The 18,285-nt window shown below is 37.6% G+C and overlaps 1 protein-coding gene across 1 annotated transcript in view; it reads left to right on the top strand.

The window, feature by feature from the left end:
- The window catches only part of RGS22 (regulator of G protein signaling 22), a 172,967-nt gene extending 154,923 nt beyond the window's left edge, over positions 1-18,044 (top strand). Inside the window, exons 25-27 of the mRNA XM_029222809.1 lie at positions 16,327-16,420; positions 16,538-16,618; positions 17,757-18,044. Coding sequence (XP_029078642.1) covers positions 16,327-16,420; positions 16,538-16,618; positions 17,757-17,767 — 186 coding nt within the window. The 3' untranslated portion in view covers positions 17,768-18,044. The remainder of the gene's footprint in view (positions 1-16,326; positions 16,421-16,537; positions 16,619-17,756) is intronic.
- The last annotated feature ends 241 nt before the right edge of the window (positions 18,045-18,285 follow it).

Consider the following 18,285-nt stretch of genomic DNA (forward strand, 5'->3'; position numbering starts at 1 on the left):
CAGGGTTGTTAAAATGCATTTGATCTTAAGAGATCAGCAACATAAGATAACCATATGTATAGAGAGATTGCTATATATAAACTTCATGGTAACCACAAACCAAAAATCTATAACACATACACACTGAAAAGAGAAAAAGGAATACAAACATAACATTAAGGTAGTCATCAAATAAAAAAGGAAGAGAACAAAAGAAGAAAGGAAAGAAAATGAACTACAAAACAACCCCAAAACAAATAATAAAATGGCAATAAAAACATACCAATCAAAAATTACTTTTGATTGGGAGATCAAGATGGCAGAGTAGGAGGATGCTGAACTCAGGTCCCCCACAAACACATCAAAAATACATCTACTTGTGAGAACAAACTAGATTTGCAGAAAGACAGTTCTACAACCAAGGCTGTAAGGAAAGATCTACAGAGTCAGGTAGGAAGTGAAGGGAAGCAATCAGGTCAGGACCTGCACCCCTAGAAGGAGACACAGAAGAGGGGGCGATATCATGGGCTCAGAGATCCTCCCTGGGGAGTAAGGGGTTCAAAGTACATGTTGGGAACCCCAGCTCTGAGACCCAACATCAGGAGGACAAGTCCCCTTAGCTGGTTTGAAAACCAGCAGGACTTAATGGAGGGCTGTAAGAAGCCTAGACTCCACTCATGCTTGCTTACTCACAAAACAAGGTGGAGGAAGCAGATTGAAGCTACCCAGGGCTCTGGCCAGTTTCCCATGGCCATCCCAGCACATGCCCCAGCCTGCACCAGGCACCTGCTCTGGCCCCTCTTTGTTTGGTGCTATTTCCTTCTAAGATGAAGGTGCCATTATCAGGAGGGAGGAGAGTGCACACTTAGAGGGAAAGGAACCAGCTCAGAATCAACAAAGCAACTGATCAACAAGCACTGATCAACAAGCACTGATCCTCAGTGCTTCTGCTCCAGCAATTTTGGACCCACCCCCACCCCTGATAGGGTGGTGATGGACACTGAGTATAGGAGAGGCCCTTGCTTATACCTGGTGCTGGCTTCAGTCCACAAAGGTGATAGCTGCCACAGCAACCTGGGGGAAGACGTGACCTGTGCTCACTTCATATCCAGCTCTCCCATCAAACAACTGGGCACATGATGACTGCATAGGGACACTCCCATAAAAGGACACCCCTTCAAGACCAGGATAGGTAAACTGTTTCACCTAATTTCATAGAGATATAAAAAGTTAAAATGAGAAGACAGAGGAATTTTTCTCAAATGAAAGAACAAGAAAAAACTCTGAAAAAAAATGAAACATAAATAATTTACCACATAGAGAATTTATAGCATTAGTAATAAGAATGTTCACTGAACTTGTGAAAATAATGGAAAACACAGTGAACATTTTAACAACGGACTAGAAAATGTAAAAAAGGACTAGTCAGAGCTGAGGAATACAACACCTAAAATGAAAAACACACTAGAAGTGATTAACAGGAGACTGTGTGATACAAAAGAATGCATAAGTGACCTGGAAGGGAGAAAAATTAAAATCACCCAATAATAAAAAGAACACCAAAATTTTAAAATGAGGACAGTTTAAAGGACCTCTAAGACAACGTCAAGTGTACTAACATTCGCATTATATGGGTCCCAAAATGAGAAGAGAGAAAGGGATTGAAAATGTATTTCATGAAATTATGGCTGAAAATTACCCAAACCTGAAGAAGGAAATAGATATACAGATATAGGAAATACAGAGAGTCCCAAACAAGATGAACCCAAAGAGACCCACACCAAGACATCATAATTAATTGGCAAAAGTTAACAATAAGGAGAAAATTTTAAAGGCAGCAAGAGAAAAAAAGCCACATACAGCCCCATAAGGCAATCAACTAATTTTTCTGCAGAAAGTTTGCTGGCCAAAAGGGAATGACATGATATATTTAAAGTGCTGAAAGGGAAACACCTACAACCTGGGATAATCTGCCTGGAAAGTTTATCATTCAGAACTGAAGGAGAGATAAAGAACTTATCAAACAAACAAAAACTGAAAGAGTTTCTCAATATGAAACTAGCCCTAAAAGGAGTGTTTAAGGGTCTTCTCTAAGAGGAAATAAAAGGCTACAACAAGAAGAGTTTATAGAAAAGGAAAAATCCCACTAATAAAGTCAAATATATAGTAAAGGCTGTGGATCAGCCACCTAAATAAGCTAGTATGAAGATTAAAAGACAAAACTTGTAAAATCAATTATAACTAAATAAACGGGATAATCATGAAGATGTTAAATATGAAATTAAAAACACAAAACCTGGGGGAGGGGAGTAAAAAATGTAGAGATTTTAGAATATGTTTGAACTTAAATGATTATCAGTTTAAAACAAATATAGTTTTACATCAACATATATGAACCCCATTAAAACCACAAATCAAACCCCCACAATTAATACATAGAAATTGGAGAGAAAGGAACACAGGCATACCACTAAAGAAAATCATCAAACCACAAGGGAATAAACTAAATGAAGAAGAAATGAAAAGAACTACAGAAACAATCAGAAAACAAGTTACAAAATAAGTACATACTTATCAATAATCACTTTAAATGTCAATGGACTAGATACTCCAATGAAAAGTCATAGGGTGGCTGATTGGATTAAAAAAAAAATCCAGCTACATGTTGCTTACAGGAGATTCATATCAGAGCTAAAGACACACAGATTGAAAGTGAGGGTATGGAAAAAGGAATTTCATGCAAATGGAAATGACAAACTTCCAGTAGCAATACTCAGACAAAATAAACTTTAAAATAAAGACTATAACAAAAGAAAAAGAAGAGCATTATATAATGATAAAAGAATCAATACAAGAAGAGAATAGTATACTCATTAACATATATGCACCCAATACAGGAGCACCTAAATATATAAAGCAAATGTTAACAGACCTAAAGGGAAAAATTGACAATAATATAAATAGTAGGAGTAGTCCACTTACATCAATGGACGGATCATCCAGAAAGAAAATCAATATGGCATAAGTGGTCTTAAATAACACAATGGACCAGTTGGACTTAATAGATATCTACAGAACATTACATCCTAAAGCAGAAGAATACACATTCTTTTTGAGTGCACATGAAACATTCTCAAGGATAGATCACATGTTAGGCCACAAAACAAGTCTCAACAAATTTAAGAGGATAGAAATTACATCAAGCATTTTCTCTAACAAATGTTATGGAATGAGGAATCAATTAAAGAAAGAAAAGTGGGAAAAGAATGAACACGTGGAGACTAAACAACAATCTACTAGAAAACCAATGGGTCAATGAAGAAATCAAAGGAAACTAGAAAATACCTCCAGATAAATGAAAAGGGAAATGCAACACTCAAAACTGTATGGGATGCAAAGACACAGTAATCAAAGCAGCGTGGTATTGGCACAAAAACAAGACATATGGCTCGATGGAACAGAATAGAGAGCCCAGAAACAAACCCACATACCTATGGTCAATTCATCTTTGACAAAGGAGGCAAGAATATACAATGGGAAAAAGACAGTCTCTTCAGCAGGTGCTGTTGGGAAAGTTGGACAGTCACATGTGAACCAATGAAGTTAGAACATACCCTCACACCATACACAAAAATAAACTCAAAATGGCTTAAAGACTTAAACGTAAGACACCATAAAACTCCTAGAAGAGGTCATAGGCAAAACATTCTCTGACATAAATCATAGCAATGTTTTCTTAGGTCAGTCTCCCAAGACAATAGAAATAAAAGCAAAAATAAACAAATTGGAGTGAATCAAACTGACAAGCTTTTGTATGGCAAAGGAAACCACACAAGGAAAAGACAACCTATGGAATGGGAGAAAATATTTACAAATGATGCAACCAACAAGGGCTTAACTTCTAAAATATACAAACAGCTCATACAACTCAACAACAACAACAAAAAACAACCCAATTGAAAAATGGGCAGAAAACCTAAACAGACATTTCTCCAAAGAAGACATACAGATGGCCAACAGACACATGAAAAGATGCTCAACATCTCTAATTATTAGAGAAATGCAAATCAAAACTGCAATGAGGTACCACCTTGCACCAGTCAGAATGGCCATCATTAAAAAAAAATCTACAAATAACAAATGCTGGAGAGGGTGTGGAGAAAAGGGAACCGTCCTACACTGTTGATGGGAATGTAAATTGGTACAACCACTATGGTTGGAAACCATAGAGGAAACCAGTATGGAGTTTCCTCAAAAAACTAAAAATAGAGTTGCCATATGATCCAGCAATCCCACTTCTGGGCATATATGCAGACAATAATTCAAAAAGATACATGCACCTCTATGTTCATAGCAGTGCTATTTACAATAGCCAAGCCCTGGAAACAACCTAAATGTCCATCAACAGATGAGTAAAGAAGATGTGGTACATATATACAATGTAATACTACTCAGCCATAAAAAAGAATGAAATAATGCTATTTGCAGCAACATAGGTAGACCTAGAGATGATCATACTAAGTGAAGTAAGTCACAAGAAGAAAGACAAATACCGTATGATATCACTTATATGTGGAATCTAAAATATGACACAAATGAACTTACCTACAAAAGAGAAACAGACTCACAGACATAGAGAACAGACTTGTGGTTGCCAAGGAAGTTGGGGGTGGGGGAGGAATGGAGAGGGAGTTTGGGGCTAGCAAATGCAAACTAGTATATATAGAATGGATAAGCAATAGGTCCTACTACTGTATAGCACAGGGAACTATGTTCAATATCTTGTAACAAGCCATAATGGAAAACAATATTTAAAAGGTTGTATGTTTGTGTGTATATGTATAATATATATATAACTGAATCACTTTGCTGTACAGCAGAAATTAACACAACATTGTAAATCAGCTATACTTCAATTTTTTAAAACTATATGGGATGCAGCAAAAGTAGTTCTAAGAGGGAAGTTTATAGCCATATAGGCCTTCCTCAAGAAAGAAGAAAAATCTCAAATAAACAACCTAACCTACCATCTAATAGAATTAGATAAAGAAGAATAAATGAAGCTCAAAGTCACAGAAGGAAGGAAATAATAAAGATCAGAGAGGAAATAAATAAGATAGAGACCAAAAAATGTAAATAAAAGATCAATTAAGCCAAATACTGGTTTTTGAAAAGATAAACAAAAGTGATAAACCTTTAGCAAGACTTACCAAGAAAAAATGAGAAAGAGCTCAAATCAATAAAATCAGAAATGAAGAAGGAGAAGTTACATTGGCACCATAGAAATACAAAGGAGCATAAGAGATTACTACAAACAATTACATGTCATTAAAACGGACAACCCAGATGAAATGGACAAATTCCTAGAAATGTACAATCTCTCAAGACCGAATCGGAAAGAAATAGGAAATACGAACAGGCCAATTAACAGTAAAGAAGTTGATTCAGTAATCAAAAAGTTCCAGGACCAGATGGTTTCACATTTCAATCTATCAAACATTTAGAGAACAGTTAACACCTATCCTTCTCAAACTATTTCAAAAAATTGCAGTGGAAGGAATGCTTCCCTACTCAATCTATGAGGCCAGCATCACCCTGATACCAAAACTGGAAAAAGTTATCACACATGAAAACATTACAGGCCAATATTACTGATGAGCATAGCTGCGAAAATCCTCAACAAAATATTAGGAAGCCAAATTCAACAATACATTAAAAGGATCTTACACCATGATCATGTGGCATTTATCCCACTGATACAAGGATGGTTCAGTATTTGCAAATCAATCAATGTGATACACCACATTAACAAACTGAAGAATAGAAATCATATAATCATCTCAATAGATGAAGAAAAAGCTTTTAACAAAATTCATATTTATGATAAAAATACTCAACAAAGTGGGTATAAAGGAACATACCCCAACATAATAAGGCCATGTATAACAGGTGCACAGCTAACATCAACTCAGTGATGGAAAGCTAAAAGCATTTCCTCTGAGATCAGGACAAAGACAAGTATACCCACTCTGGTCACTTTTATTCAACATAGTATTGAAAGTCCTAGCCACAGCAATTAGGCAAGAAAAAGAAATAAATAGAATCCAAATTGGGAAGGAAGAAGTAAAACTGTCGCTGTTTATAGATGGCATGATACTATATATAGAAAATCCTATAAACACCACGAAATAACTACTAGAACTCGTCAGTGAATTCAGTAAAGTTGCAGGATACAAAATTAATATACAGAAATCTGTTGCATTTCTGCACAATCACAACAAACTACCAGAAAGAGAAATGAAAACAATCCTATTCACATTCAAAAGAATAAAATATCTCGGAATAAATCTAACGAAGGAGATAAAAGATCTGTACTCAGAAAACTACAAGGTACCTATGAAAGTAATTGAAGATGACACAAACAGATGGAAAGATATACTGTGCTCATGGATTGAAAGAATTAATATTGTTAAAATGACCACATACCCAGGCAATCTACAGATTCAGTGCAATGCTTATCAAAATACCAATGGCGTTCATCACAGAAATAGAAGAAATAATTCTGTGAGAAACACAGAAGACCTCGAATAGCCAAAACACTTTTAAGAAAGAAGAACAAAAACAGGAGATATCACACATCCCTCATTTCAAACTATACTACAAAGCTACAGTTTTCAAAACAGTATGTTACTGGCACAGAATCAGACACATATATCAATGGAACCAAATAAAGAGCCCAGAAATGATTCCACAATGATATGGGCAATTAATCCATAACAAAGTAGGCAAGAATATGTAATGTGGAAAAGACAACCTCTTCAGTAAATGGTGTTGGGACTTCCCTGGTGGTCCAGTGAGTAAGACTGTGCTCCCAATGCAGGGGGCCCGCGTTCAACCCCTCGTTGGGGAACTACGTCCCTCATGAATGCCGCAACTAAGAGTTCGCATGCCACAACTAAGAGTTTTCATGCCGCAACTAAGACTCGGTGCAGCCTAAATCAATCAATCAATAAATATTTTTTTTAAATGGTGTTGGAAAAACTGAACAGCTACGTGCAAAAGAATCAAACTGGACCACTTTCTCACACCATATACATAAATCTCAAAATGGATTAAAGGCTTAACTATAAGACCTGAAACCATAAAACTTCTAGAAGAAAGCATAGGCAGTACATTCTTTGACATCTGTCTTAGTAAAATTTTTGCAGTCAAATGCTCTACCACTGAGCTAACCCCGTCTTAGTAAATTTTTTGCAGTCAAATGCTCTACCACTGAGCTATACCCCCGTCTTAGTAAAATTTTTGGATATGTCTCCTTAGGCAAAGGAAACAAAAGCAAAAATAAACAGATGGCACTACATCAAACTAAAAAGCTTATCCACAGTGAGGGAAACTATCAACAAAACAAAAAGGTCACCTACTGAATTGGAGAAGATATGTGCAAACAATATATCCAAAGGGTTAATATCCAAACTATACAGAGAACTCATACAACTCTATATTGAAAAAGCAAACAACTCAAGTAAAAAATGGGACAGAGGTCCTGAATAGACATTTTTTCAAAGAACACATATGGGTGGCCAACAGGCACATGAAAAGATGCTCAACATCACTAACCACTGGAAAATGCAAATGCAAATCACAATGAGGGACCTTCAAGATGGCAGAGGAGTAAGACATGGAGATCACCTTCCTTCGCACAAATACATCAAAAATACATCTACATGTGGAACAACTCCTACAGAACACCTACTGAACGCTGGCAGAAGACCTCAGACTTCCCAAAAGGCAAGAAACTCCCCAGGTACCTGGGTAGGGCAAAAGAGAAAAGGAAAAACACAGACAAAAGAATAGGGACAGGATCTGCTCCTCTGGGAGGGAGCTGTGAAGGAGGAAAAGTTTCCACACACTAGGAAGCCCCTTCACTGGCAGAGACAGGGGGTGGGTGGAGGGAAAGCTTCAGAGCCACAAGGAGAGTGCAGAAACAGGGGTGCAGAGGGCAAAGCGGAGAGATTCCCACACAGAGGATTGGTGCCGACCAGGACTTACCAGCTTGAGAGGCTTGTCTGCTCACTTGCCAGGGTGGGTGGGGGCTGGGAGCTGAGGCTTGGGCTTCAGAGGTCAGACCCCAGAGAGAGGACTGCGGTTGGCTGCATGAACACAGCCTGAAGGGGGCTAGTGCACCACAGCTAGCCAGGAGGGAGTCCAGGAAAAAGTCTGGAACTGCCTCAGGGGCAAGAGACCATTGTTTCGGAGTGTGCAAGGAGAGGGGATTCAGAGCACTGCCTAAACGAGCTCCAGAGATGGGCACGAACCACGGCTACCAGCACAGACACGAGAGATGGGCATGAAACACTAAGGCTGCTACTGCAGCCACCAAGAAGCCTGTGTGAAAGCACAGGTCACTATCCATACCACCCCTCCCAGGAGCCTGTGCAGCCCACCACTGCCAGGGTCCCGTGATCCAAGGACAACTTCCCTGGGAGAGCACACGGCACGCCTCAGGCTGTTGCAACATCACGCTGGCCTCTGCCACCACAGGCTCGCCCTACATTCCATACCCCTCCCTCCCCCTGGCCTGAGTGAGCCATAGCCCCCTAATTAGCCGCTCCTTTAACCCCCGGCCTGTCTGGGTGGGGAATAGACGCCCTCAGGCGACCTACTCGCAGAGGCGAGGCCAAATCCAAAGCTGAACACCAGGAGCTGTGCAAACAAAGAAGAGAAAGGGAAATCTCTCCCAGCAGCTTCAGGAGCAGCGGATTAAATCTCCACAATCAATTTGATGTACCTGCATCTGTGGAATACCTGAATAGACAACGAATCATCCCAAAATTGAGGTGATGGACTTTGAGAGCAACTGTAGACCTGGGGTTTACTTTCTGCATCTAATTTATTTCTGGTTTTATGTTTACTTTAGTTTAGTATTTAGAGCTTATTATCATTGGTAGATGTGTTTATTGATTTGGTTGCTCTCTTCCTTTTTTATATATATATATTTTTTCCTTTTGCTCTTTTTGTGAGTATGTATGTGCATGTTTCTTTGTGTGATTTTGTCTATATAGGTTTGCTTTTACCATTTGTCCTACAGATCTGTCTGTCTTTGTTTTTTTGGGGGGGGTATAGTTTTTAGCACTTGTTATCATTGGTGGATTTCTTTTTTGGTTTGGTTGTTCTCTTCCTGATTTTTTATTACTTTTTTATTTTTAATAATATTTTTTTAATTTACTAACATTATTATATTTTTTCCTATCTTTCTTTTTTTCTCCCTTTACTTCTGAGCCGAGTGGCTGACAGGACCTTGGTGCTCCGGCCGGGTGTCAGGCATGAGCCTCTGAAGTGGGAGAGCCAAATTCAGGACATTGGTCCACCAGAGACCTCCCGGCCCCACATAATATCAAACGGCAAAAGCTTTCACACAAATCTCCATCTCAACACTAAGACCCAGCTCCACTCAACAACTAGAAAGCTATAGTGCTGGACACACTATGCCAAACAACTACCAAGACAGGAACACAACCCCACGCATTAGCAGAGAGGCTGCCTAAAATCATAATAAGGTCACAGACACCCCTAAACACACTACCGGACGCGGTCCTGCCCACAAGAAAGACAAGATCCAGTCTCATGCACCAGAACACAGGCACCAGTCCCCTCCACCAGGAAGCCTACAGAGCCCGCTGAACCGCCTTACCCACTGTGGGCAGACACCAAAAATAATGGGAACTACGAACCTGCAGCCTGCAAAAAGTAGACACCAAACACAGTAAGTTAAGCAAAATGAAAAGACAGAGAAATACACAGCAGATGAAGGAGCAGGGTAAAAACCCAACCAGACCAAACAAATGAAGAGGATATAGGCAGCCTACCTGAAAAAGAATTCAGAGTAATGATAGTAAACATGATCCAAAATCTTGGAAATAGAGTGGAGAAAATACAAGAAATGTTTAACAAGGACCTAGAAGAACTAAAGAGAAAACAAACAATGATGAACAGCACAATAAATGAAATTAAAAATTCTCTAGAAGGAATCAATAACAGAATAACTGAGACAGAAAAATGAATAAATGACCTGGAAGATAAAATAGTAGAAATAACGACCTCAGAGCAGAATAAAGAAAAAAGAATGAAAAGAATTGAGGACAGTCTCAGAGACCTCTGGGACAACATTAAAGGCACCAACATTCTAATTATAGGGGTCCCAGAAGAAGAAAAAAAGAAATGGACTGAGAAAATATTTGAAGAGATTATAGATGAAAACTTCCCTAATATGGAATAGGAAATAGTCAATCAACTCCAGGAAGCACAGAGAATCCCATACAGGGTAAATCCAAGGAGAAACAAGCCAAAACACATATTAATCAAACTATCAAAAATTATATACAAAGAAAAAATATTAAAAGGAGCAAAGGAAAAGCAACAAATAGCATACAAGGGAATCCCCATAAGGTTAACAGCTGATCTTTCAGCAGACACTGTGCAAGCCAGAAGGGAGTGGCAGGGCACTTTTAAAGTGATGAAGGGGAAAAACCTACAACCAAGGTTACTCTACCCACCAAGAATCTCATTCAGATTCACCGGAAAATCAAAACCTTTACAGAGAAAAGCTAAGAGAATTCAGCACCACCAAACAAGCTTTACAACAAATGCTAAAGGAACTTCTCTAGGCAGGAAGCACAAGAAAAGGAAAAGACCTACAATAACAAACCCAAAACAATTTACAAAATGGTAATAGGAACATACATATCGATAACTACCTTAAATGTAAATGGATTAAATGCTCCAACCAAAAGACATAGACTGCCTTGAATGGATACAAAAACAAGACCCGTGTATATGCTGTCTACAAGAGACCCACCTTAGACCTAGGGACACATACATACTGAAAGTGAGGGGATGGAAAAAGATATTCCATGCAAATGGAAATCAAAAGAAAGCGGAGTAGCAATACTCATATCAGACAAAAGAGACTTTAAAATAAAGACTATCATAAGAGAAAAGAAGGACACTGCATAATGATCAAGGGATCAATCCAAGCAGAAGATATAACAATTGTAAATATTTATACACCCAACATAAGAGCACCTCAATACATAAGACAAATGCTAACAGCCATAAAAGGGGAAATTGACAGTAACACAATCACAGTAAGGGACTTTAACACCCCACTTTCACCAATGGATAGATCATCCAAATTGAAAATAAATAAGGAAACACAAACTTTAAATGATACATTAAAAAAGAGGAGCTTAAATAATATTCATAGGACATTCCATCCAAAAACAACAGAATACACTGTTGTTCCTAAGTGCTCATGGGACATTCTCCAGGATAGATCATACCTTGGGTCACAAATCAAGCCTTGGTAAATTTAAGAAAATTGAAATCATATCAAGTATTTTTTCCGACCACAAAGCTATGAGACTAGATATCAATTACAGGAAAAAATCTAAAAAATACAAACACATGGAGGCTAATCAATACACTACCAAGAGATCACTGAAGAAATCAAAGAGGAAATCAAAAAATACCTAGAAGCAAATGAAAATGAAACCACGACGAGCCAAAACCTTTGGGATGCAGCAAAAGCTGTTCTAAGAGGGAATTTTATAGCACTACAATCCTACCTTAAGAAACAAGAAACATCTCAAATACACAACCTAACCTTACACCTAAAGTCATTAGAGAAGAAAAAAAAAATCCCAAAGTTAGCAGAAGGAAAGAAATCATAAAGATCAGATCAGAAATAAATGAAAAAGAATGAAGGAAACAGTAGCAAAGACAAATAAAACTAAAAGCTGGTTCTTTGAGAAAATAAACAAAATTGATAAACCGTTAGCCAGACTCATCGAGTAAAAAAAGGCAGAAGACTCAAATCAATAGAATTAGAAATGAAAAAGGAGAAGTAACAACTGACACTGCAGAAATACAAAGGATCATGAGAGATCACTACAAGCAACTATATGCCAATAAAATGAACAACATGGAAGAAATGGACAAATTCTTAGAAAAGCACAACCTTCTGAGACTGAAACAGGATGAAATAGAAAATATAAACAGACCAAACACAAGCACTGAAATTGAAACTGTGATTCAGAATCTTCCAACAAACAAAAACCCAGGACCAGATTGCTTCACAGGCGAATTCTATCACACATTTAGAGAAGAGCTAACACCTATCCTTCTCAAACTCTTCCAAAATATAGCAGAGGGAGGAACACTCTGAAACGTATTCTATTAGGCCACCATCACCCTGATACCAAAACCAGACAAAGATGTCACAAAAAAAGAAAACTACAGGCCAATATCACTGATGAAAATGATGCAAAAATCCTCAATAAAATACTAGCAAAGAGAATCCAACAGCACATTAAAGGGATCATACACCATGATCAAGCAGGGTTTATCCCAGAAATGCAAGGATTCATCAATATACACAAATCAATCAATGTGATACACCATATTACGAAACTGAAGGATGAAAACCATATGATCATCTCAATAGATGCAGAAAAAGCTTTTGACAAAATTCAACACCGATTTATCATAAAAAACCATCCAGAAAGTAGGCATAGAGGGAACTTACCTCAACATAATAAAGGCCATATATGACAAACCAAGAGCCAGCATCGTTCTCAATGGTGAAAAATTGAAACTATTTCCACTAAGATCAGGAACAAGACAAGGTTGCCCACTCTCACCACTATTATTCAACGTAGTTTTGGAAGTCTTAGCCACAGAAATCAGAGAAGAAAAAGAAATAAAAGGAATCCAAGTTGGAAAAGAAGAAGTAAAACTGACACTGTTTGCAGATGACATTATGCTGTACATAGAGAATCCTAAAGATGCCACCAGAAAACTACTAGAGCTAATTAATGAATTTGGTAAAGAAGCAAGATACAAAATTAATGCACAGAAATCTCTTGCATTACTATACACTAATGATGAAAAATATGAAAGAGAAATTAAGAAAACATTCCCATTTACCATTGCAACAAAAAGAATAAAATACCTAGGAATAAACCTACCTAAGGAAACAAAGACCTGTATGCAGAAAACTATAAGACACTGTTGAAAGAAATTAAAGATGATAGAAACAGATGGAGAGATATACCATGTTCTTGGATTGGAAGAATCAACATTGTGAAAATGACTATACTACCCAAACAATCTACAGATTCAATGCAATCCTTATCAACCCACCAATGGCATTTTTCAAAAAACTGGGACAAAAAATTTCACAATTTTTATGGAAATACAAAAGTCCCTGAATAGCCAAAACAATCTTGAGAAAGAAAAACGGAGCTGGAGGAGCCAGGCTCCCTGACTTCAGAGTATACTCTAAAGGTACAGTAATCAGGACAGTATGGTACTGGCACAAAAACAGAAATATAGATTGATGGAAAAGGATAGAAAGCCCAGAGGTAAACTCACACACATATGGTCACCTTGTCTTTGATAAAGGAGGCAAGAATATACAATGGGGAAAAGACAGCCTCTTCAATAAATGGTGCTGGGAAAACTGTACAGCTACATGTAAAAGAATGATATTAGAACACTCCCTAACACCATACACAGAAATAAACTCAAAATGGATTGAAGACCTAAATGTAATGCCAGACACTATCAAACTCTTAGAGGAAAACATAGGCAGAACACTCTATGACATAAATCACAGCAAGATCCTTTTTGACCCACCTCCTAGAGAAATGGAAATAAAAACAAAAATAAACAAATGGGACCTAATGAAACTTAAAAGCTTTGCAGAGCAAAGGAAACTATTACAAGACGAAAAGACAACCCTCAGAATGGGAGAAAACATTTGCAAACCAAGCCACTGACAAAGGATTAATCTCCAAAATATACAAGCAGCTCATGCAGCTCAATATCAAAGAAACAAACAACCCAATCCAAAAATGGGCAGAAGACCTAAATCGACATTTCTCCATAGAAGATATACAGATTGCCAACATACACATGACAGACTGCTCAACATCTCTAATCATTAGAGAAATGCAAATCAGAACTACAATGAGATATCACCTCACATCAGGCAGAATGGCCATCATCAAAAAATCTACAAACAATAAATGCTGGAGAGGGTGTGGAGAAAAGGGAACCCTCTTGCACTGTTGTTGGGAATGTAAATTGATACAGCCACTATGGAGAACAGTATCAAGGTTCCTTAAAAAACTAAAAAAGAACTACCATACGACCCAGCAATCCCACTACTGGGCATATACCCTGAGAAAACCATAAGTCAAAAAGAGTCATGTAGCACAATGTTCATTGCAGGACTATTTACAGTAGCCAGGTCATGGAAGCAACCTAAGTGTCCATCGACAGATGAATGGATAAAGAAGATGTGTCACATATATACAATGGAATATTACTCAGCCATAAAAAGAACTGAAATTGCGTTATTTGCAGTGAGTTGGATGGACCGAGAGAGTGTCCTACAGAGGGAAGTAAGTCAGATAGATAAATACAAATACCATATGTTAACACATATATATGGATTCTTAAAAAAAAAGGAAAAGAAAACCAATGGTTCTGAAGAACATAGGGTCAGGACAGGAATAAAGACGCAGAAATAGAGAATGGACTTGAGGACATGGGGAAGGGGAAGGGTAATCTGGGACGAAGTGAGAGAGTGGCATGGACATATATACATTACCAATTGTAAAATTGTTAGCTAGTGGGAAGCAGCTGCATAGCATAGGGATATCAGCTAGGTACTTTGTGTCCCCCTAGAGGGGTGGTATAGGGAGGGTTGGAGGGAGACGCAAGTGGGAGGAGATATGGGGATATATGTATACATCTAGCTGATTCACTTTGTTATACAGCAGAAACTAACACCATTGTAAAGCAATTGTACTCCAATAAAGATGTTAAAAAATAAGTAAATTAAAAAACAAAACAAGAAACAAGTTTTGCAAGGATGTGCAGAAAATGTAACACTTGTACACTGTTGGTGAGAATGTAAATTGGTGTAACCACTCTGAAAAAACAGTATGGAAAGTCCTCAAAAACATAAAACTAGAACTACCATAGGATCCAGCAGTTCCACTACTGAGTATTTGTGAAGAAAACAAAAACACCGATTCTAAAAGATACATTCACCCCTATGTTCATTGCAAGATTATTTACAGTAGCCAAGATATGGAAGCAACCTAAGTGCCAATCAATATATGAATGGATAAAGAAGAAGTGGTACACACACACACACACACACACACACACACACACACACACAGACACCAGAATATTACTCAGCCATAAAATTAATGAAATCCTGCCATTTGTGATAACATGATGGACCTATGGTGTATTATGCTAAGTGAAATAAGTCAGAGATAGACAAATGAACAAACGGAACCAAACAGAAACAGAGTCTTAGACACAGAGAACAAACAGGTGCCAGAGGGGAGGGTATTGGTAGGAGGAGAGAAATAGGTAAGTGGTAGTGAGAGGTACGAACTTTCAGTTACAAAATAAATGAGTCACAGGTATGAAATGTATAGTGTGGGAATATAGTCAATAATTATGTAATATATTGTGACAGATGACAACTAGACTTATCATGGTGATCATTTTTAACATATAGAAATATCGAATCACTGTGTTGTGCACCAGGAACTAGCTTGGTGTTGTAGGTCAATTATACTTCCAAAACAAACAAACTCGGTGAAAAAGAGATCAGATTTGTGGCTACTAGAGGTGGAGGGTGGAGGGAGGGTGAATTAGATGAATGTAATCTAAAGTACAAGTTTTCAGTTATAAGGTAAGTACTAAGTAGGTAATGTACAACATGGTAAAAATAATGAACACTGCTGTATGTTACAAATGAAAACTGTTAAGAGAGTAAATCCTAAGACTTCTCATCATAAGGAAAAAATTCTTTTTTCTATGTCTTTAATATTATATCTATATGAGATGATAGGTGTTTTCCAAACCTCTTGTGATCATTTCATGATGTGTGTAAGTCAAATCATTATTGTTGTACACCTTTAACTTAAACAGTGCTATATGTCAATTACGTCTCAATAAAACTAGAAGAAAATTTAAATTATTAAAAATTTAGGTCAAGGCTATAGAAAAATCCCTTTACTTCATCATAAACATATCTACATAAATGTAGATCCGTAATAATTTTTGGTACCCAGTTAAAAGTTTAAATCAGTAAGTTCTGTTTATGAAAATTCATATAAATTTTTGAAATGTGCACGTTTCTTTATATGTGTTCTTCTAGCGTAAACGGTTTAAATGAGGGAGCTGATATTATCTTACCTTCAGTTTATTTACTGGGGCAAATATTTCCAAAATTAATTTTGAAAATTGTTTTCTTAGCCGACCTGGTGCTACTCAAAGTACATAGAAGCCTTAGAACAGGAAAGGATTCTTCTTAAAATTCAAGAAGAACTAGAAAGAAAGTTGTTTGCAGGTAATTTTTGTTCTTTGCTTACAGGGTTGCTTTGTTATCTTCTATTACAGATTAATATTAGCAGACTTTGTTAATTATTACTTCACTGTTTCCCTTATTTCTCTTATTTTTGTGCAGCCACACCATCTTTTACAAATTTCAAGTCTACTGCTTCCGCTATGTCTTTGAAAAAGACCATATCTTCCCACAACATCCAGAGTGAGTTTCATGTGATAGTCTATCTTCAGTTCTTTCTTCCTTATTGTTAGAACTCTACCTCTCACTTGGCCATCTGGAGAGGGTAGGAAGGGATGAGGACTGATTCCTTCCCAACTGCTCTGACTCCCAAGTCAGGAGAATTTCAGAGTGTGTGTGTTCCGTCTGTCTCTGTTTTTTTCTCCTCTGCTGATGAGGAAAGACTATGACATACACCCAACACTACATCCTATTTCCAGAGTGACAGCACTCATAGAAGTGTATACACTGCTGCTGATAGGTACAAGATAAGTCATAGACTGAATTGATCAGTCCCATCCATGTCCCTCTGACTCAGGCACTAATGCACGTGCACACCTGCACAGTGCACACACAAAACACACACACACAAACACACACATACACTTACACTCTCCAGTAACAAATTGATGGCTAGGAGCACCTTGCCTCCCTTCTGAATGGCACAGTCTCCTGAATAGGAAGGCCCCTGGGGAATGATAATTTATTGCTTCTATCTACTCCTTATCTAGTCTTCTCTTCCACAAAGAACATTTATGGAAGAGTGGGCTTAGTTTCCCAAGGTTTCCCAAGCTGAATTTTTCTAAGTTCCACTTTCCCAAGGTGGGAATATAAGAAAGAACTGAAAATCAAACTGGGGTCCTTCTCTCATACAGATACTGATGTGATTATACAGTTTTGATACTAGTGTTAGAGTTTAACAATGCCCTTACAAAGTAGTATACTAGTATAATGTAATGTATGTGTAACCCATTGACCTAATACTTAAAGAACCCTGTAAAAGCCCCCTTTCTCTTATCTTACATCTTGTAGCTTAGATTTTTGTTTCTGAAAATCCTTAGTTTTCTGGTTCTTGGGAGGGTTTGATGAGCAGGCCTTTATGCTCTTAGCCTGCTCATCTTTTTTCTCTTCTGATTTATCCTACCCACTGTGCCCTCTGTCAGTTCCCCCACCCCATAGACTAACCTCACAGTCCCTCCAACATTTAGGGTGTGCTGACACATTTGTTACCTTTTTTGATCCTTCTTACAACTCTGTGTACGTTTCTTTTTTTGTTGGTTGGGATTTAAATTTTCTCTAGCAGCTTATGTTTCAATCATTTCTTCTTTTTTTTTTTTTGCAGGAATTCTTTAAACCAAATTTAACTAACATGGAAGCTCAAGTGAGTTTTTGACGGTCTGCTTTAGAGCAAGCCTATCATCTAAATAAAGTTTACCTTGTTTTACTTCCACAGTTTGAAAACGACGTCTCTTCTGTACACACGACATACAAGACTATAAAAATTTTTTAAACTTATTTAGGATAAAATGACTTCTATCTAGGTTAGAAGAATCAAAATGTTTTGCTTATCACCCACGTTAAGGAACTATGTTTTGCTCCTCAAGTAGTCTTTCAACAAATATTCCTTGAGCACTCACTATACGGTTGACCCTTGCACAACACAGGTTTGAACTGCACAGGTCCACTTATATGCAGATATTTTTCAATAGTAAACATTACATTACTGCAAGATCTGTGGTTGGTTGAATCCACAGATGCAGAACTGCACATACAGAGTAACCGTGGATACAGGGGCTTACTATAAGTTATACACAGATTTTCAACTTTGTGAAGGGCTCAGTACCCCTACCCTCTGTGTTGTTCAAGGGTTA

The sequence above is a fragment of the Monodon monoceros genome, unplaced genomic scaffold (assembly GCF_005190385.1).
Source record: "Monodon monoceros isolate NGI ecotype Baffin Bay Population unplaced genomic scaffold, NGI_Narwhal_1 Super_Scaffold_14, whole genome shotgun sequence".
NCBI lineage: Eukaryota > Metazoa > Chordata > Mammalia > Artiodactyla > Monodontidae > Monodon > Monodon monoceros.